Source organism: Salvelinus namaycush, unplaced genomic scaffold (genome assembly GCF_016432855.1).
Source record: "Salvelinus namaycush isolate Seneca unplaced genomic scaffold, SaNama_1.0 Scaffold598, whole genome shotgun sequence".
Lineage (NCBI taxonomy): Eukaryota > Metazoa > Chordata > Actinopteri > Salmoniformes > Salmonidae > Salvelinus > Salvelinus namaycush.
Window position 1 is genome coordinate 1 of NW_024061306.1, and position 19372 is coordinate 19372.

The following is a 19372-nucleotide window of genomic DNA, read 5'->3' on the forward strand; positions in this document are numbered from 1 at the left end:
CACCCTCTCTCTCCCTCTCCCTCCCTTCACCTCTCTCTCTCCCCTCCCCTCTCCTCTCTCTCCTCTCCCTCCCCCCTCTCCCCTCCTTCACCTCTCTCTCCCTCTCCCCTCCCCTCTCCCCCTCCCTTCACCTCTCTCTCCCTCCCCCTCCCCTGTCCCCCCTCTCCCCCTCCCTTCACCTCTCTCTCTCCCTCTCCCCTCCCCTGTCCCCCCTCTCCCCCTCCCTTCACCTCTCTCTCCCTCTCCCCTCCCCTCTCCCCCCTCTCCCCCTCCCTTCAACTCTCTCTCCCTCTCCCCTCCCCTGTCCCCTCCCCTGTCCCCTCCCTTCACCTCTCTCTCCCTCTCCCCTCCCCTGTCCCCCCTCTCCCCCTCCCTTCACGTCCCTCTCCCTCTCCCCCTCCTTCACCCGCTCTCTCCCCTCCCTCTCCCCCCCTCTCCCCCTCCCTTCACCTCTCTCCCTCTCCCCCTCCCCTGTCCCACCTCTCTCCCCTCCCTTCACCTCTCTCTTTCTCCCTCTCCCCTCCCCTGTCCCCCCTCTCCCCCTCCCTTCACGTCCCTCGCCCTCTCCCCCTCCCTTCACCCCTCTCCCCCTCCCTTCACCTCTCTCTCCCTCTCCCCTCCCCTGTCCCCCCTCTCCCCCTCCCTTCACCTCTCTCTCTCCCTCTCCCTCCCCCTGCCCCCCCCTCCCCCTCCCTTCACCTCTCTCTCCCTCTCCCCTCCCCTCTCCCCCCTCTCCCCCCTCCCTTCAACTCTCTCTCCCTCTCCCCTCCCCTGTCCCCTCCCCTGTCCCTCCCTTCACCTCTCTCTCCCTCTCCCCTCCCCTGTCCCCCCTCTCCCCCTCCCTTCACGTCCCTCTCCCTCTCCCCCTCCCTTCACCGCTCTCCCCCTCCCCTCTCCCCCCTCTCCCCCTCCCTTCACCTCTCTCCCTCTCCCCCTCCCCTGTCCCCCCTCTCTCCCTCCCTTCACCTCTCTCTTTCTCCCTCTCCCCTCCCCTGTCCCCCCTCTCCCCCTCCCTTCACGTCCCTCTCCCTCTCCCCCCTCCCTTCACCGCTCTCCCCCCTCCCCCCCCTCTCCCCCTCCCTTCACCTCTCTCCCTCTCCCCCTCCCCTGTCCCCCCTCTCTCCCTCCCTTCACCTCTCTCTTTCTCCCTCTCCCCTCCCCTGTCCCCCCTCTCCCCCTCCCTTCACCTCTCTCCCTCCCCTGTCCCCCTCTCCCCCTCCCTTCACTTCTCTCTCTCTCTCTCTCTCTCTCTCTCTCTCTCTCTCTCTCTCTCTCTCTCTCTCTCTCTCTCTCTCTCTCTCCCTCCCCTGTCCCCCCTCCCGCCCCTCCCTTCACATCTCTCTCTCTCCCTCTCCCCTCCCCTGTCCCCCCTCTCCCCTTCCCTTCACCTGTCTCTCTCTCCCTCTCCCACTCCCTTCACCTCTCTCTGTCTCTCTCTCCTCACCCCTTCCCCAGATGGAGGAGTTCCTGGGCCCCCAGCCGGAGTACGATGAGGAAGAGGAGGAGAAGAAGTATTACAGGAGGAAGAAGCTGGGCGTGGTGAAGAACGTCCTGGGGGCCAGCGTCGGGGGCATGATTATATACAGCGTCTACATGGGTAACACCTGTCGGTCTCTCTGTCTATCTGACTGACTGACTGTCTGACTGACTGTCTTGCCTGTCTTGTCTGTCTGTCTGTGTGTCTCTGTCAATTTATTCATATATGCCTGTATTCCATTTTGTGCATGTTTTGTGTGTGTCATGTATTCATTTATATATATGTGTGTGTGTGTGTCTGCAGGCCTGTTGCAGATGCAGCTGATCCTCCACTATGATGAGACGTACAGGGAGGTGAAGTATGGTAACCTGGGTCTGGAGGACATTGACAAGAAGATGCTGATGGGGATCAACGTTACACCCATCATAGGCCTGTTATACACCCCCATACTCATCAGGTATACTATATATATATACATACACCTATCATAGGCCTGTTATACACCCCCATACTCATCAGGTATACTATATATATATACATACACCTATCATAGGCCTGTTATACACCCCCATACTCATCAGGTATACTATATATATATATACACCTATCATAGGCCTGTTATACACCCCCATACTCATCAGCTATACTATATATATATATATATACACCTATCATAGGCCTGTTATACACCCCCATACTCATCAGGTATACTATATATATATATACACCTATCATAGGCCTGTTATACACCCCCATACTCATCAGCTATACTATATATATATACATACACCTATCATAGGCCTGTTATACACCCCCATACTCATCAGGTATACTATATATATATACACATATCATAGGCCTGTTATAGACCCCCATACTCATCAGGTATACTATATATATATATACACACCTATCATAGGCCTGTTATACAACTCCATACTCATCAGGTATACTATATACAGTATATCACAAAAGTGAGTACACCCCTCACATTTTTGTAAATATTTGAGTATATCTTTTCATGTGACAACACTGAAGAAATGACACTTTGCTACAATGTAAAGTAGTGAGTGTACAGCTTGTATAACAGTGTAAATTTTCTGTCCCCTCAAAATAACTCAACACACAGCCATTAATGTCTAAACCGCTGGCAACAACACCCCTAAGTGAAAATGTCCAAATTGGGCCCAATTAGCCATTTTCCCTCCCCGGTGTCATGTGACTCGTTAGTGTTACAAGGTCTCAGGTGTGAATGGGGAGCAGGTGTGTTAAATTTGGTGTCATCGCTCTCACACTCCCTCATACTGACTGGTCACTGGAAGTTCAACATGGCACCTCATGGCAAAGAACTCTCTGAGGATCTGAAAAAAGAATTGTTGCTCTATATAAAGATGGCCTGGGCTATAAGAAGATTGCCAAGACCCTGAAACTGAGCTGCAGCACAGTGGCCAAGACCATACAGCAGTTTAACTGGACAGGTTCCACTCAGAACAGGCCTCGCCATGGTCGACCAAAGAAGTTGAGTGCACGTGCTCAGCGTCATATCCAGAGGTTGTCTTTGGGAAATAGAGGTATGAGTGCTGCCAGCATTGCTGCAGAGGTTGAAGGGGTCAGCCTGTCAGTGCTTAGACCATACGCCGTACACTGCATCAAATTGGTCTGCATGGCTGTCATCCCAGAAGGAAGCCTCTTCTAAAGATGATGCACAAGAAAGCCGGCAAACAGTTTGCTGAAGACAAGCAGACTAAGGACATGGATTACTGGAACCATGTCCTGTGGTCTGATGAGACCAAGATAAACTTATTTGGTTCAGATGGTGTCAAGCGTGTGTGGCGGCAACCAGGTGTGGAGTACCAAGACAAGTGTGTCTTGCCTACAGTCAAGCATGGTGGTGGGAGTGTCATGGTCTGGGGCTGCATGAGTGCTGCCGGCATTGGGGAGCTACAGTTCATTGAGGGAACCATGAATGCCAACATGTACTGTAACATACTGAAGCAGAGCATGATCCCCTCCCTTCGGAGACTGGGCCGCAGGGCAGTATTCCAACATGATAACGACCCCAAACACACCTCCAAGACGACCACTGCCTTGCTAAAGAAGCTGAGGGTAAAGGTAATGGACTGGCCAAGCATGTCTCCAGACCTAAACCCTATTGAGCGTCTGTGGGGCATCCTCAAACGGAAGGTGGAGGAGTGCAAGGTCTCTAACATCCACCAGCTCCGTGATGTCGTCATGGAGGAGTGGAAGAGGACTCCAGTGGCAACCTGTGAAGCTCTGGTGAACTCCATGCCCAAGAGGGTTAAGGCAGTGCTGGAAAATTATGGTGGCCACACAAAATATTGACACTTTGGGCCCAATTTGGACATTTTCACTTAGGGGTGTACTCACTTTTGTTGCCAGCGGTTTAGACATTAATGGCTGTGTGTTGAGTTATTTTGAGGGGACAGCAGATTTACACTGTTATACAAGCTGTACACTCACTACTTTACAGTGTAGCAAAGTGTCATTTCTTCAGTGTTGTCACATGAAAAGATATACTCAAATATTTACAAAAATGTGAGGGGTGTACTCACTTTTGTGATATACTGTATATATATACACCTATCATAGGCCTGTTATACACCCCCATACTCATCAGGTATACTATATATATATACATACACCCATCATAGGCCTGTTATACACCCCCATACTCATCAGGTATACTATATATACACTGCTCAAAAAAATAAAGGGAACACTTAAACAACACAATGTAACTCCAAGTCAATCACACTTCTGTGAAATCAAACTGTCCACTTAGGAAGCAACACTGATTGACAATACATTTCACATGCTGTTGTGCAAATGGAATAGACAAAAGGTGGAAATTATAGGCAATTAGCAAGACACCCCCAATAAAGGAATGGTTCTGCAGGTGGTGACCACAGACCACTTCTCAGTTCCTATGCTTCCTGGCTGATGTTTTGATCACTTTTGAATGCTGGCGGTGCTTTCACTCTAGTGGTAGCATGAGACGGAGTCTACAACCCACACAAGTGGCTCAGGTAGTGCAGTTCATCCAGGATGGCACATCAATGCAAGCTGTGGCAAAAAGGTTTGCTGTGTCTGTCAGCGTAGTGTCCAGAGCATAGAGGCGCTACCAGGAGACAGGCCAGTACATCAGGAGACGTGGAGGAGGCCGTAGGAGGGCAACAACCCAGCAGCAGGACCGCTACCTCCGCCTTTGTGCAAGGAGGTGCACTGCCAGAGCCCTGCAAAATGACCTCCAGCAGGCCACAAATGTGCATGTGTCAACATATGGTCTCACAAGGGGTCTGAGGATCTCATCTCGGTACCTAATGGCAGTCAGGCTACCTTTGGCGAGCACATGGAGGGCTGTGCGGCCCCAAAAAGAAATGCCACCCCACACCATGACTGACCCACCGCCAAACCGGTCATGCTGGAGGATGTTGCAGGCAGCAGAACGTTCTCCACGGCGTCTCCAGACTCTGTCACGTCTGTCACATGTGCTCATGTGCTCAGTGTGAACCTGCTTTCATCTGTGAAGAGCACAGGGCGCCAGTGGCGAATTTGCCAATCTTGGTGTTCTCTGGCAAATGCCAAACGTCCTGCACGGTGTTGGGCTGTAAGCACAACCCCCACCTGTGGACGTCGGGCCCTCATACCACCCTCATGGAGTCTGTTTCTGACCGTTTGAGCAGACACATGCACATTTGTGGCCTGCTGGAGGTCATTTTGCAGGGCTCTGGCAGTGCACCTCCTTGCACAAAGGCGGAGGTAGCGGTCCTGCTGCTGGGTTGTTGCCCTCCTACGGCCTCCTCCACGTCTCCTGATGTACTGGCCTGTCTCCTGGTAGCGCCTCCATGCTCTGGACACTACGCTGACAGACACAGCAAACCTTTTTGCCACAGCTCGCATTGATGTGCCATCCTGGATGAACTGCACTACCTGAGCCACTTGTGTGGGTTGTAGACTCCGTCTCATGCTACCACTAGAGTGAAAGCACCGCCAGCATTCAAAAGTGATCAAAACATCAGCCAGGAAGCATAGGAACTGAGAAGTGGTCTGTGGTCACCACCTGCAGAACCATTCCTTTATTGGGGGTGTCTTGCTAATTGCCTATAATTTCCACCTTTTGTCTATTCCATTTGCACAACAGCATGTGAAATTTATTGTCAATCAGTGTTGCTTCCTAAGTGGACAGTTTGATTTCACAGAAGTGTAATTGACTTGGAGTTATATTGTGTTGTTTAAGTGTTCCCTTTATTTTTTTGAGCAGTGTATATACATACACCTATCATAGGCCTGTTATAGACCCCCATACTCATCAGCTATACTATATATATATATATATATATATATATATACCTATCATAGGCCTGTTATACACCCCCATACTCATCAGGTATACTATATATATACATACACATATCATAGGCCTGTTATACACCCTCATACTCATCAGGTATACTATATATATATACACATATCATAGGCCTGTTATACACCCTCATACTCATCAGGTATACTATATATATATACACATATCATAGGCCTGTTATACCCCCATACTCATCATGTATACTATATATACATACACATATCATAGGCCTGTTATACACCCTCATACTCATCAGGTATACTATATATACATACACATATCATAGGCCTGTTATACACCCTCATACTCATCAGGTATACTATATATATATACACCTATCATAGGCCTGTTATACACCCCCATACTCATCAGGTATACTATATATACATACACATATCATAGGCCTGTTATACACCCTCATACTCATCAGGTATACTATATATACATACACATATCATAGGCCTGTTATACAGCCTCATACTCATCAGGTATACTATATATATATACACCTATCATAGGCCTGTTATACACCCCCATACTCATCAGGTATACTATATATATACACATATCATAGGCCTGTTATACACCCCCATACTCATCAGCTATACTATATATATACACATATCATAGGCCTGTTATACACCCCCATACTCATCAGCTATACTATATATATATATACACCTATCATAGGCCTGTTATACACCCCCATACTCATCAGGTATACTATATATATATATATATATACACCTATCATAGGCCTGTTATACACCCCCATACTCATCAGGTATACTATATATATATACACATATCATAGGCCTGTTATACACCCTCATACTCATCAGGTATACTATATATATATACACCTATCATAGGCCTGTTATACACCCCCATACTCATCAGGTATACTATATATATATACACCTATCATAGGCCTGTTATACACCCTCATACTCATCAGGTATACTATATATATATATACACCTATCATAGGCCTGTTATACACCCCCATACTCATCAGGTATACTATATATATATACACCTATCATAGGCCTGTTATACACCCCCATACTCATCAGGTATACTATATATATATACACCTATCATAGGCCTGTTATACACCCCCATACTCATCAGGTATACTATATATATATACACCTATCATAGGCCTGTTATACACCCTCATACTCATCAGGTATACTATATATACATACACCTATCATAGGCCTGTTATACACCCCCATACTCATCAGGTATACTATATATACATAGACCTATCATAGGCCTGTTATACACCCCCATACTCATCAGGTATACTATATATACATACACCTATCATAGGCCTGTTATACACCCCCATACTCATCAGGTATACTATATATACATAGACCTATCATAGGCCTGTTATACACCCCCATACTCATCAGGTATACTATATATATATACACCTATCATAGGCCTGTTATACACCCCCATACTCATCAGGTATACTATATATATATACACCTATCATAGGCCTGTTATACACCCCCATACTCATCAGGTATACTATATATATATACACCTATCATAGGCCTGTTATACACCCTCATACTCATCAGGTATACTATATATACATACACCTATCATAGGCCTGTTATACACCCCCATACTCATCAGGTATACTATATATACATAGACCTATCATAGGCCTGTTATACACCCCCATACTCATCAGGTATACTATATATACATACACCTATCATAGGCCTGTTATACACCCCCATACTCATCAGGTATACTATATATACATAGACCTATCATAGGCCTGTTATACACCCCCATACTCATCAGGTATACTATATAAATATACATACACCTATCATAGGCCTGTTATACACCCTCATACTCATCAGCTATACACACATACTCCTGCTTTCTTCTCATTCTTTCTCTCTCCTCTCGCTCTCTCTCTCTATCCTGTGTCTCCTCTCTATCCTCTCTCTCTCTATCCTCTCTATCGTCTCTCCTCTCGCTCTCTCTCTCTATCCTGTGTCTCCTCTCAATCCTCTCCTCTCTTTCTCTATCCTCTCTCCTCTCTATCCTCTCTCCTCTCGCTCTCTCTCTCTATCCTGTGTCTCCTCTCTATCCTCTCTCCTCTCTCTCTATCCTGTGTCTCCTCTCTATCCTCTCTCCTCTCTCTCTATCCTGTGTCTCCTCTCTATCCTCTCTCCTCTCGCTCTCTCTCTCTATCCTGTGTCTCCTCTCTATCCTCTCTCCTCTCGCTCTCTCTATCCTGTGTCTCCTCTCTATCCTCTCTCCTCTCGCTCTCTCTCTCTATCCTGTGTCTCCTCTCTATCCTCTCTCCTCTCTCTCTATCCTGTCTCCTCTCTATCCTCTCTCCTCTCGCTCTCTCTCTATCCTGTGTCTCCTCTCTATCCTCTCTCCTCTCGCTCTCTCTCTCTATCCTCTCTCTCCTCTCGCTCTCTCTCTCTATCCTGTGTCTCCTCTCTATCCTCTCCTCTCTCTCTCTCTCTATCCTCTCTCTCCTCTCGCTCTCTCTCTCTATCCTGTGTCTCCTCTCTATCCTCTCTCCTCTCGCTCTCTCTCTCTATCCTCTCTCTCTCCTCTCTATCCTCTCTCCTCTCGCTCTCTCTCTCTATCCTCTCTCTCTATCCTCTCTCCTCTCTCGCCCTTCTCCTCTCTCTCTATCCTCTCTCCTCTCGCTCTCTATCCTCTATCCTCTCTCCTCTCTATCCTCTCTCCTCTCGCTCTCTCTCTCTATCCTCTCTCTCTCCTCTCTATCCTCTCTCCTCTCGCTCTCTCTCTCTATCCTCTCTCTCTATCCTCTCTCGCTCTCTCTATCCTCTCTATCCTTTCGCTCTCTCTCTCTCTCTCTCTCTCTCTCTCTCTCTCTCTCTCTCTCTATCCTCTCTCTCTCTCTCTCCTCTCCTCTCTATCCTATCTCTCTCTCTTTCACTCTCTCTCTCTCTTTCAGGTTTCTGGGCACCAAGTGGATGATGTTTCTGGCCAGTGGAATTTACGCTCTCTTCGTCTCAACCAATTACTGGGAGCGATACTACACACTGGTACCATCGGCTGTGGCCATTGGTGCAGCCATTGTCCCGCTGTGGGCGTCATTAGGGAACTACATCACAAGGTTAGGAAGTGGAGAATGGAGACACACACATCAACGTCACACGGACCAGAATACATTTATAGCTAGCTCGTACGGGTTGCAGTGTTTATGTTGTGTTATGCAGTGATATGTAGTGTTGTGTTTTGCTACGTAGTGTTAATCACTCTGTATTGTATTGTCTGTCTCTCTCACACACTCAGGATGGCGCAACAGTACTACGAGTATGTCAACTATAAGGAGGATCACGTTCAGGAACAGAAGAAACTACCCAAGGGGGCGTGTCATCGCTATGTCATCATCTTCCAATCCGTGTTCTTCATCATCTTCCATGTATGTTGCCATTGGTCGAGTCACTTGTCAGTCAGTGAGTGATATGGGTTAAGCATTGCCTTTTGTGTGTTGGTGTGTGAGGATTCTGATGTCTGGCTGTGTTTCTCTGTGTGTCTCTCAGCTCAGCCTGGTGTTTGCAGAGTTCCCCCAGCGCATCTTCCTCCAGCAGTTCCTGAGTGACTACAACCACACACTGTACAACGTTAAACACTGTGGTAAACTGACCATTATCTGTACAACGTTAAACACTGTGGTAAACTGACCATTATCTGTACAAAGTTAAACACTGTGGTAAACTGACCATTATCTGTACAACGTTAAACACTGTGGTAAACTGACCATTATCTGTACAACGTTAAACACTGTGGTAAACTGACCATTATCTGTACAACGTTAAACACTGTGGTAAACTGACCATTATCTGTACAACGTTAAACACTGTGGTAAACTGACCATTATCTGTACAACGTTAAACACTGGTAAACTGACCATTATCTGTACAACGTTAAACACTGTGGTAAACTGACCATTATCTGTACAACGTTAAACACTGTGGTAAACTGACCATTATCTGTACAATGTTAAACACTGTGGTAAACTGACCATTATCTGTACAATGTTAAACACTGTGGTAAACTGACCATTATCTGTACAATGTTAAACACTGGTAAACTGACCATTATCTGTACAACGTTAAACACTGTGGTAAACTGACCATTATCTGTACAACGTTAAACACTGTGGTAAACTGACCATTATCTGTACAAAGTTAAACACTGTGGTAAACTGACCAGTAGTCTGTTATTATCTGTACAATGTTAAACACTGGTAAACTGACCATTATCTGTACAACGTTAAACACTGTGGTAAACTGACCATTATCTGTACAACGTTAAACACTGTGGTAAACTGACCATTATCTGTACAACGTTAAACACTGTGGTAAACTGACCATTATCTGTACAACGTTAAACACTGTGGTAAACTGACCATTTTCTGTACAACGTTAAACACTGTGGTAAACTGACCATTATCTGTACAACGTTAAACACTGTGGTAAACTGACCATTATCTGTACAACGTTAAACACTGTGGTAAACTGACCATTATCTGTACAACGTTAAACACTGTGGTAAACTGACCATTATCTGTACAACGTTAAACACTGTGGTAAACTGACCATTATCTGTACAACGTTAAACACTGGTAAACTGACCATTATCTGTACAACGTTAAACACTGTGGTAAACTGACCATTATCTGTACAACGTTAAACACTGGTAAACTGACCATTATCTGTACAACGTTAAACACTGTGGTAAACTGACCATTATCTGTACAATGTTAAACACTGTGGTAAACTGACCATTATCTGTACAATGTTAAACACTGGTAAACTGACCATTATCTGTACAACGTTAAACACTGTGGTAAACTGACCATTATCTGTACAACGTTAAACACTGTGGTAAACTGACCATTATCTGTACAAAGTTAAACACTGTGGTAAACTGACCAGTAGTCTGTTATTATCTGTACAATGTTAAACACTGGTAAACTGACCATTATCTGTACAACGTTAAACACTGTGGTAAACTGACCATTATCTGTACAACGTTAAACACTGTGGTAAACTGACCATTATCTGTACAACGTTAAACACTGTGGTAAACTGACCATTATCTGTACAACGTTAAACACTGTGGTAAACTGACCATTATCTGTACAACGTTAAACACTGTGGTAAACTGACCATTATCTGTACAACGTTAAACACTGTGGTAAACTGACCATTATCTGTACAGCGTTAAACACTGTGGTAAACTGACCATTATCTGTACAGCGTTAAACACTGTGGTAAACTGACCACACACTGTACAGCGTTAACCACTGTGGTAAACTGACCATTATCTGTACAACGTTAAACACTGTGGTAAACTGACCACACACTGTACAGCGTTAAACACTGTGGTAAACTGACCATTATCTGTACAATGTTAAACACTGTGGTAAACTGACCATTATCTGTACAACGTTAAACACTGTGGTAAACTGACCATTATCTGTACAATGTTAAACACTGTGGTAAACTGACCATTATCTGTACAACGTTAAACACTGTGGTAAACTGACCATTATCTGTACAGCGTTAAACACTGTGGTAAACTGACCATTATCTGTACAGCGTTAAACACTGTGGTAAACTGACCAGTAGTCTGTTATTATCTGTACAATGTTAAACACTGTGGTAAACTGACCATTATCTGTACAACGTTAAACACTGTGGTAAACTGACCATTATCTGTACAACGTTAAACACTGTGGTAAACTGACCATTATCTGTATAACGTTAAACACTGTGGTAAACTGACCATTATCTGTACAACGTTAAACACTGTGGTAAACTGACCATTATCTGTACAACGTTAAACACTGTGGTAAACTGACCATTATCTGTACAACGTTAAACACTGTGGTAAACTGACCATTATCTGTACAATGTTAAACACTGTGGTAAACTGACCATTATCTGTACAATGTTAAACACTGTGGTAAACTGACCATTATCTGTACAAAGTTAAACACTGTGGTAAACTGACCATTATCTGTACAATGTTAAACACTGTGGTAAACTGACCATTATCTGTACAAAGTTAAACACTGTGGTAAACTGACCATTATCTGTACAAAGTTAAACACTGTGGTAAATTGACCATTATCTGTACAAAGTTAAACACTGTGGTAAACTGACCATTATCTGTACAATGTTAAACACTGTGGTAAACTGACCATTATCTGTACAATGTTAAACACTGTGGTAAACTGACCATTATCTGTACAATGTTAAACACTGTGGTAAACTGACCATTATCTGTACAAAGTTAAACATTGTGGTAAACTGACCAGTAGTCTGTTATTAACTGTACAATGTTAAACACTGTGGTAAACTGACCATTATCTGTGCAATATTAAACACTGTGGTAAACTGACCATTATCTGTACAATGTTAAACAATGTGGTAAACTGACCATTAGTCTGTTATTATCTGTACAATGTTAAACACTGTGGTAAACTGACCATTATCTGTACAATGTTAAACACTGTGGTAAACTGACCATTATCTGTACAATGTTAAACACTGTGGTAAACTGACCAGTAGTCTGTTATTATCTGTACAATGTTAAACACTGTGGTAAACTGACCATTATCTGTACAAAGTTAAACACTGTGGTAAACTGACCATTATCTGTACAATGTTAAACACTGTGGTAAACTGACCATTAGTCTGTTATTATCTGTACAATGTTAAACACTGTGGTAAACTGACCATTATCTGTACAATGTTTAACACTGTGGTAAACTGACCAGTAGTCTGTTATTAACTTCCATTTCCTTACCCTGACTCTCAGAGGAGAAGCATGATCTTTAATAGCATTGTTTTCGTGCACCTCAATCTCTCTCATCCCCCCTCCCCACTCCTCTCTCTCTCTCTCTCTCTGATCAATGGTTTAAAAAAAATACAGGTTTTGTTTCATCACTTTCTTTATCCCTCTCTCTTTATTGGGTTCAGAGGACAGTGGTATGATTGGTGGTTTTAATAACTCCTCCCCCTCCCCAGGTGCGGAGGGCAGTGGTATGATTGGTGGTTTTAATAACTCCTCCCCCTCCCCAGGTGCGGAGGGCAGTGGTATGATTGGTAGTTTTAATAACTCCTCCCCCTCCCCAGGTGCGGAGGGCAGTGGTATGATTGGTGGTTTTAATAACTCCTCCCCCTCCCCAGGTGCGGAGGGCAGTGGTATGATTGGTGGTTTCAACAGGACCGTCCTGAAGCACCTCCCTCGCTCCCTGCTGCTCATCCAGGTGGAGAGTGTTCTCATGGGGGCCGCCTTCCTCTCCATGATCATCGTAAGACACACACACACACACACACACACACACACACACACACACACACACACACACACACACACACACACACACACACACACAGGCAAAGACACGTGTGTACACAAGTACCTAAAATGATCATCCTAAAAACCTAGCTTTATTACACCCAACAATCAATACAACACCCAATACAATTACCCAGAGTCCATTGCTTGCTTTCCCACAGTCCTTCACTGTGTTTTACCCATAGTTCCTGGCGGTGTGCGGGGCTGCGTACCGCCCTACAGAGGAGATCGATCTGAGGAGTATCGGCTGGGGGAACATCTTCCAGTTGCCCTTCAAACACCTGAGAGACTACAGGCTGAGACTCCTCATCCCCTTCTTCATCTACAGTGGACTGGACACACTCTTCTCTGTCACCGGACTCACTCTGGTAGTCATTACAAGAAGTCCTTTAGTAACTGTAGTAGCTGGAGTCTGAATGTTGTCCATGTAGCTTTCACAGACCAACTGTGTCACTTTACATAGTGTAGACAGATTCTGCTGGAGTGCAGCTATATTCACAATGCTCTCTCTCTCTATCCTCTCTCTCTCTATATCCTCTATCCTCTCTCTCTCTCTCTCTCTCTCTCTCTCTCTCTCTCTCTCTATCCTCTATCCTCTCTCTCTCACTCGTGTTCTTTCTTTCTCTCGCTTGCTCACTCTCTTTTGCTCACTCACTATCTGTCCTGTTCACCCTCCCTTTCTCCTACGTTCCCTGTCTTTGTCTCTCCTCTAATCTACCCTCATGTCTCCCCCTCCCAGTCATATGGTGTGTGTACGGTGGGTCTGGAGTGGCTGTATCTCCTGGTGATGGTCTATGGTCTGTCCTGCTCCCTGTTCTCCTGCCTGTCCCTGTCCCTCCTCAGGCTGCCACGCTACGTCTCTCTGCTAGGGGGCGCTGTGATCCACGGTCCTCTGCTTGTGTTCCTGCTGTTCTGGTCCCCGGCTCCACGCTCACCTGATCAACTGCCTTACCTGCTGGTGGTGATCGCCCTCTGGGGAATGGGGTCTGCATTGAATAAGACTGGACTCAGCAGTGAGTTTTAGTACTATGATTAGACACAAACACACACACACACACACACACACACACACACACACACACACACACACACACACACACACACACACACACACACACACACACTGGAATCTTTTATTTCCTAGTTGGAAAAGTATTGTTATTTTCCAGTTCAGACTTAATAATTTCCAACATTTATGTCTCCTCTCTCTCATATCTTCCTCCCCTCCACCTATCTCCTTCTCCCCCTCTCCACCTCCCCTTTCTCTCTCTACCCCCCCCCCTCCACTGCCCTCCTCTCTCACTCTCTCTTCCCCCTTGTCTACCGCCCTCCTCTCTCTCTCTCTCGCTCTCTTTCTATCTACCCCCCCTCCACCCCCCCCCCCCCCCCCCTACCCCCCACTCTCCACTGTCTCTCTCTCTCTCCGTGTCTGTCAGTTCTCCTGGGTATGTTGTATGAAGATAAAGAGAGACTGGACTTTGTCTACACCATCTACCACTGGTGGCAGGCTATCGCCATCTTCATAGTCTACCTGTGGACTGGACTCATCATGAGGGTATGTGTGTGTGTCCCCGTGTGTGTCCCCATGTCCGTGTTTGTCCCCGTGTGTCTGTGTGTGTCCATGCCCGTGCGTGTCCATGTCCGTGTGTGTCCCCGTGTGTCCGTGTTTGTCTGTGTGTGTCCATGTCTGTTTATGTCCGTGTGTGTCCATGTCCGTGTGTGTCCCCATGTCCCTGTGTGTGTCCCCATGTCCGTGTTTGTCCCCGTGTGTCTGTGTGTGTCCATGCCCGTGTGTGTCCATGTCCGTGTGTGTCCCCGTGTGTGTCCGTGTGTGTGTCCGTGTGTCCCCATGTGTCCCCTTGTGTGTCCGTGTGTGTGTCCGTGTGTGTGTCCGTGTGTGTCCGTGTGTGTCCGTGTTTGTCCCCGTGTGTCTGTGTGTGTCCCCGTGTGTCTGTGTGTGACCCCGTGTGTGTCCGTGTGTATCCCCGTGTGTCCGTGTGTCCCCGTGTGTGTGTCCCCGTGTGTGTGTCCCCGTGTGTGTGTCCCCGTGTGTGTGTCCCCGTGTGTGTCGCTGTGTGTGTGTCCGTGTGTGTGTCCCCGTGTGTGTGTCCGTGTGTTAGAAAAAGTGTAAAAATGATTAATTTAAAGTGCTTATTTCACTCCTCTCTTTCTCTCCTTCTCATTCCTGGTCCCTCCTCCTCAGGCCAAACTCTCCATTCTATTGGTCATCTTGCTGCTGGCATGCTTCTGCTATTGGACGATGGAGCGACGCCTGGCCAAGAACATGCCTTTCAGACTGCCTCGCATTCCCCGCCCCAAACACAAGGTAACCTATCACAATCTGTTCACTTTTTGCTGTGTTTTTGCATTTTTTTCTTTAAAATACCATTTGGCTGGAGAGAAAAGAGCAAATATCACATATCACCTTCACTAGTAATGCGATAAAGACAAGCAAAACAGAACATTGAAATGAAACACTCTTTGTTTGAGGTTTGGCATTGGCAATAAAGACAATTAAAGAGCAATATCAAGTGTCTTCGATAATGACACAAAGTCATCAATTGACATGTTTGGTCGGTAATGTAATGTAATATAATGTTGACCATGTCACTTCCTCCTCAGGTTAAAGGTTATCGTTACCTGGAGGAGGAAAACTCAGACGAGTCAAACTCGGAGGAGAGTGATGAGGATGATGATGAAGAGACGCAGGAGGAGGTGATCAGGGAGGACTTTGGCGGAGACGCAGGGTCGCAGGGCTCTGATTCGACCAGGGAGAGGAGGGGAGGGGCTAGGGGTCGGCGCAGGAGGCAAGACGATGATTATGAGCAAGCGGGGGAAAGGGAGGAGAGAGAGAAGGAGTGATAGAGAGAGGGAGAGGGATAGAGAAAGAGGGAGGAGATTTCCTCTACTCTAGGTGTTCTCTAGCTATCCTCTAGCTGTCCTCTAGGTATCCTCTAGCTGTCCTCTAGGTATCCTCTAGCTATCCTCTAGGTATCCTCTAGCTGTCCTCTAGCTATCCTCTAGCTGTCCTCTAGGTATCCTCTAGCTGTCCTCTAGGTATCCTCTAGGTATCTTCTAGCTGTCCTCTAGCTGTCCTCTAGCTGTCTTCTAGCTGTCCTCTAGCTGTCCTCTAGCTATCCTCTAGGTATCTTCTAGCTGTCCTCTAGCTGTCCTCTAGGTATCCTCTAGGTATCCTTTAGCTGTCCTCTAGCTGTCCTCTAGCTGTCCTCTAGGTATCCTCTAGCTGTCCTCTAGCTATCCTCTAGCTGTCCTCTAGGTATCCTCTAGCTGTCCTCTAGGTATCTTCTAGCTGTCCTCTAGGTATCCTCTAGCTGTCCTCTAGCTGTCCTCTAGCTATCCTCTAGCTGTCCTCTAGCTATCCTCTAGCTGTCCTCTAGGTATCCTCTAGCTGTCCTCTAGCTATCCTCTAGCTATCCTCTAGCTGTCCTCTAGGTATCCTCTAGCTGTCCTCTAGGTATCCTCTAGGTATCCTCTAGCTGTCCTCTAGGTATCCTCTAGCTGTCCTCTAGGTATCCTCTAGGTATCCTCTAGCTATCCTCTAGCTGTCCTCTAGGTATCCTCTAGCTGTCCTCTAGGTATCCTCTAGCTGTCCTCTAGGTATCCTCTAGGTATATTCTAGCTATCCTCTAGCTGTCTTCTAGGTATCCTCTAGCTGTCCTCTAGGTATCCTCTAGCTGTCCTCTAGCTGTCCTCTAGCTGTCCTCTAGCTGTCCTCTAGCTGTCCTCTAGGTATCCTCTAGGTATCCTCTAGCTGTCCTCTAGCTGTCCTCTAGGTATCCTCTAGGTATCCTCTAGCTGTCCTCTAGCTGTCTTCTAGGTACTTTCCCCAGTCCAGCTCTCTTACATCAGTGCAGATTAAGGAAAGGAGTTGAATCAGAAGAAGAAACAAAACGGGTGTGTCTCAAATGTAACCCTTTTCACTTCATAGTGCCTTACTTTTGACCCCGAACTTTAACCCTGGTCAAAAGTTGTGCACTATGAATAAGGTCCCATTTGGAACGCAGACAGTACTGTATGTCTAGGCTATTGACACGCACCTAGAGGGGGATTGACATATATAGATAATAAACCCGGTCATAATTGAAGAGGTTCATCCACAGGAGGATAAAACAGAGCGGTACAGGAGGATAAAACAGAGCGGTACAGGAGGATAAAACAGAGCGGTACAGGAGGATAAAACAGAGCGGTACAGGAGGATAAACAGAGCGGTACAGGAGGATAAAACAGAGCGGTACAGGAGGATAAAACAGAGCGGTACAGGAGGATAAAACAGAGCGGTACAGGAGGATAAAACAGAGCGGTACAGGAGGATAAAACAGAGCGGTACAGGAGGATAAAACAGAGCGGTACAGGAGGATAAAACAGAGCAGTACAGGAGGAAAGAGAAGAACGGGGTATTTTACACAGAACGAAAGAGGATGAAGAGAGGACAGGAATTCACTATAGAGGGAATAAGGTGCCATCTGGGACACAGCCTTTGTATTTCAACAGTATCACTGTATTGTATTGTTAGTCAGCTGTGTTGTCATGGTTCCTAGCTCAGGTGTTTTGAGTGGCCTACATTTTGTTGTTTTTTTGTAAGGAATTTATTCAATCAATGATTTTGAAGAAATTGAATAATAGTCATGAATTATAATGAGAATATATTGATTGTAATTGTTTTTTTTATGACTGAAGTGAGTTTTGAAGTTGTTTTCTGAGTATAAAGCTGGTTTTGTGCCTCTTGATGTGGGTGTTCTGTTATCAAAGACCAACTAATATCACCATGGAAACTTAGTTCATAAAAGTGAACACCTTATATGCTTAGTTAAATAAAAAAGTCACTCCTACACTGTAAGAAAGCCGTAAAGATATATATAATAAACAAAAATACATTCACTTATTTTATAAGACTTGATCTTAATTTGGATCCGCATGAGCTGACGCCATGACAACAGCTAAATGTGTACATACAGTCAACACACACACACAAATACATTTAAAGGTACACTGTGAGTGTAAAATTACTCTTTTTTTTTACTCAAATGTTGGTTTGAGAGGTGACTATGTTTCATATACACATATGGTATTATATGAATCAATTTGTTTCTTGTTAAACCACACAGCCCTTAGTAGGCTAGTAATAAAATATTTAAGTCATGGGTGTGGGGAGGTATGCCCCTTTGTCTGTGCTCCAATGAGGTCATTCCTGGACTGTTTCTGTCCATTGAGTTAAGGCAGTTTCCCGACCCTCTCCTTGGGCCTCCCCAGACGTTTCACATTTTCCTTTTAACCTTAAATTGGCACACCTGGTTCAATTAATCAAAGACTTGATGATTAGTTGACTAATTAAATCAGGCGTGCCAGTTTAAGGTTAAAACGAAAATGTGAAATGTCTGGGGGAGCTCAAGGAGAGGGTCGGAAAACCCTGATTTAAGGGACCTCTTTTGGCTCAAGAGCACCCCGCAGAGGCAAAGATTATGTATAGTACAATAGATGTTGAGTACACAGTACAGATGTACAGTATAATACAAGTATATACTATATGTAGTAGATGTATTGTAGATATGTGTATGAAGACATTTAGATGTATCTATATAGAAGACATGTATATATATATAGTACAGTATATAGTAGATATGTGTATGAAGACATAGTACAGTATATAGTAGTGAGTATTGAAGACTATAGTACAGTATATATGTGTATAGAAGACTGTATAGTACAGTATATAGTAGATATGTGTATAGAAGACTATATAGTACAGTATATAGTAGATATGTGTATAGAAGACTATAGTACAGTATATGTGTATAGAAGACTATATAGTACAGTATATAGTAGATATGTGTATAGAAGACTATAGTACAGTGTATAGTAGATATGTGTATGAAGACATATAGTACAGTATATAGTAGATATGTGTATAGAAGACTATAGTACAGTATATATGTGTATAGAAGACTATAGTACACTATATGTGTATAGAAGACTATATAATACAGTGTATAGTAGATATGTGTATAGAAGACATATAGTACAGTATATGTGTATGAAGACATATAGTACAGTGTATAGTAGATATGTGTATGAAGACTATAGTACAGTATATG

At 45.1% G+C, this 19372-nt stretch overlaps 1 protein-coding gene across 1 annotated transcript; it reads left to right on the forward strand.

The window, feature by feature from the left end:
* The first annotated feature begins 1423 nt into the window (after positions 1-1423).
* Positions 1424-16687, forward strand: LOC120041976 (protein unc-93 homolog B1-like). Its single transcript, XM_038986853.1, has 11 exons — positions 1424-1597; positions 1781-1934; positions 8836-8997; positions 9177-9306; positions 9428-9521; positions 13088-13212; positions 13445-13627; positions 13999-14272; positions 14696-14814; positions 15463-15585; positions 15882-16687. The coding sequence occupies exons 1-11, from the start codon at positions 1456-1458 to the stop codon at positions 16119-16121; spliced, it is 1746 nt and encodes a 581-aa protein (XP_038842781.1). The 5' UTR covers positions 1424-1455; the 3' UTR covers positions 16122-16687.
* The last annotated feature ends 2685 nt before the right edge of the window (positions 16688-19372 follow it).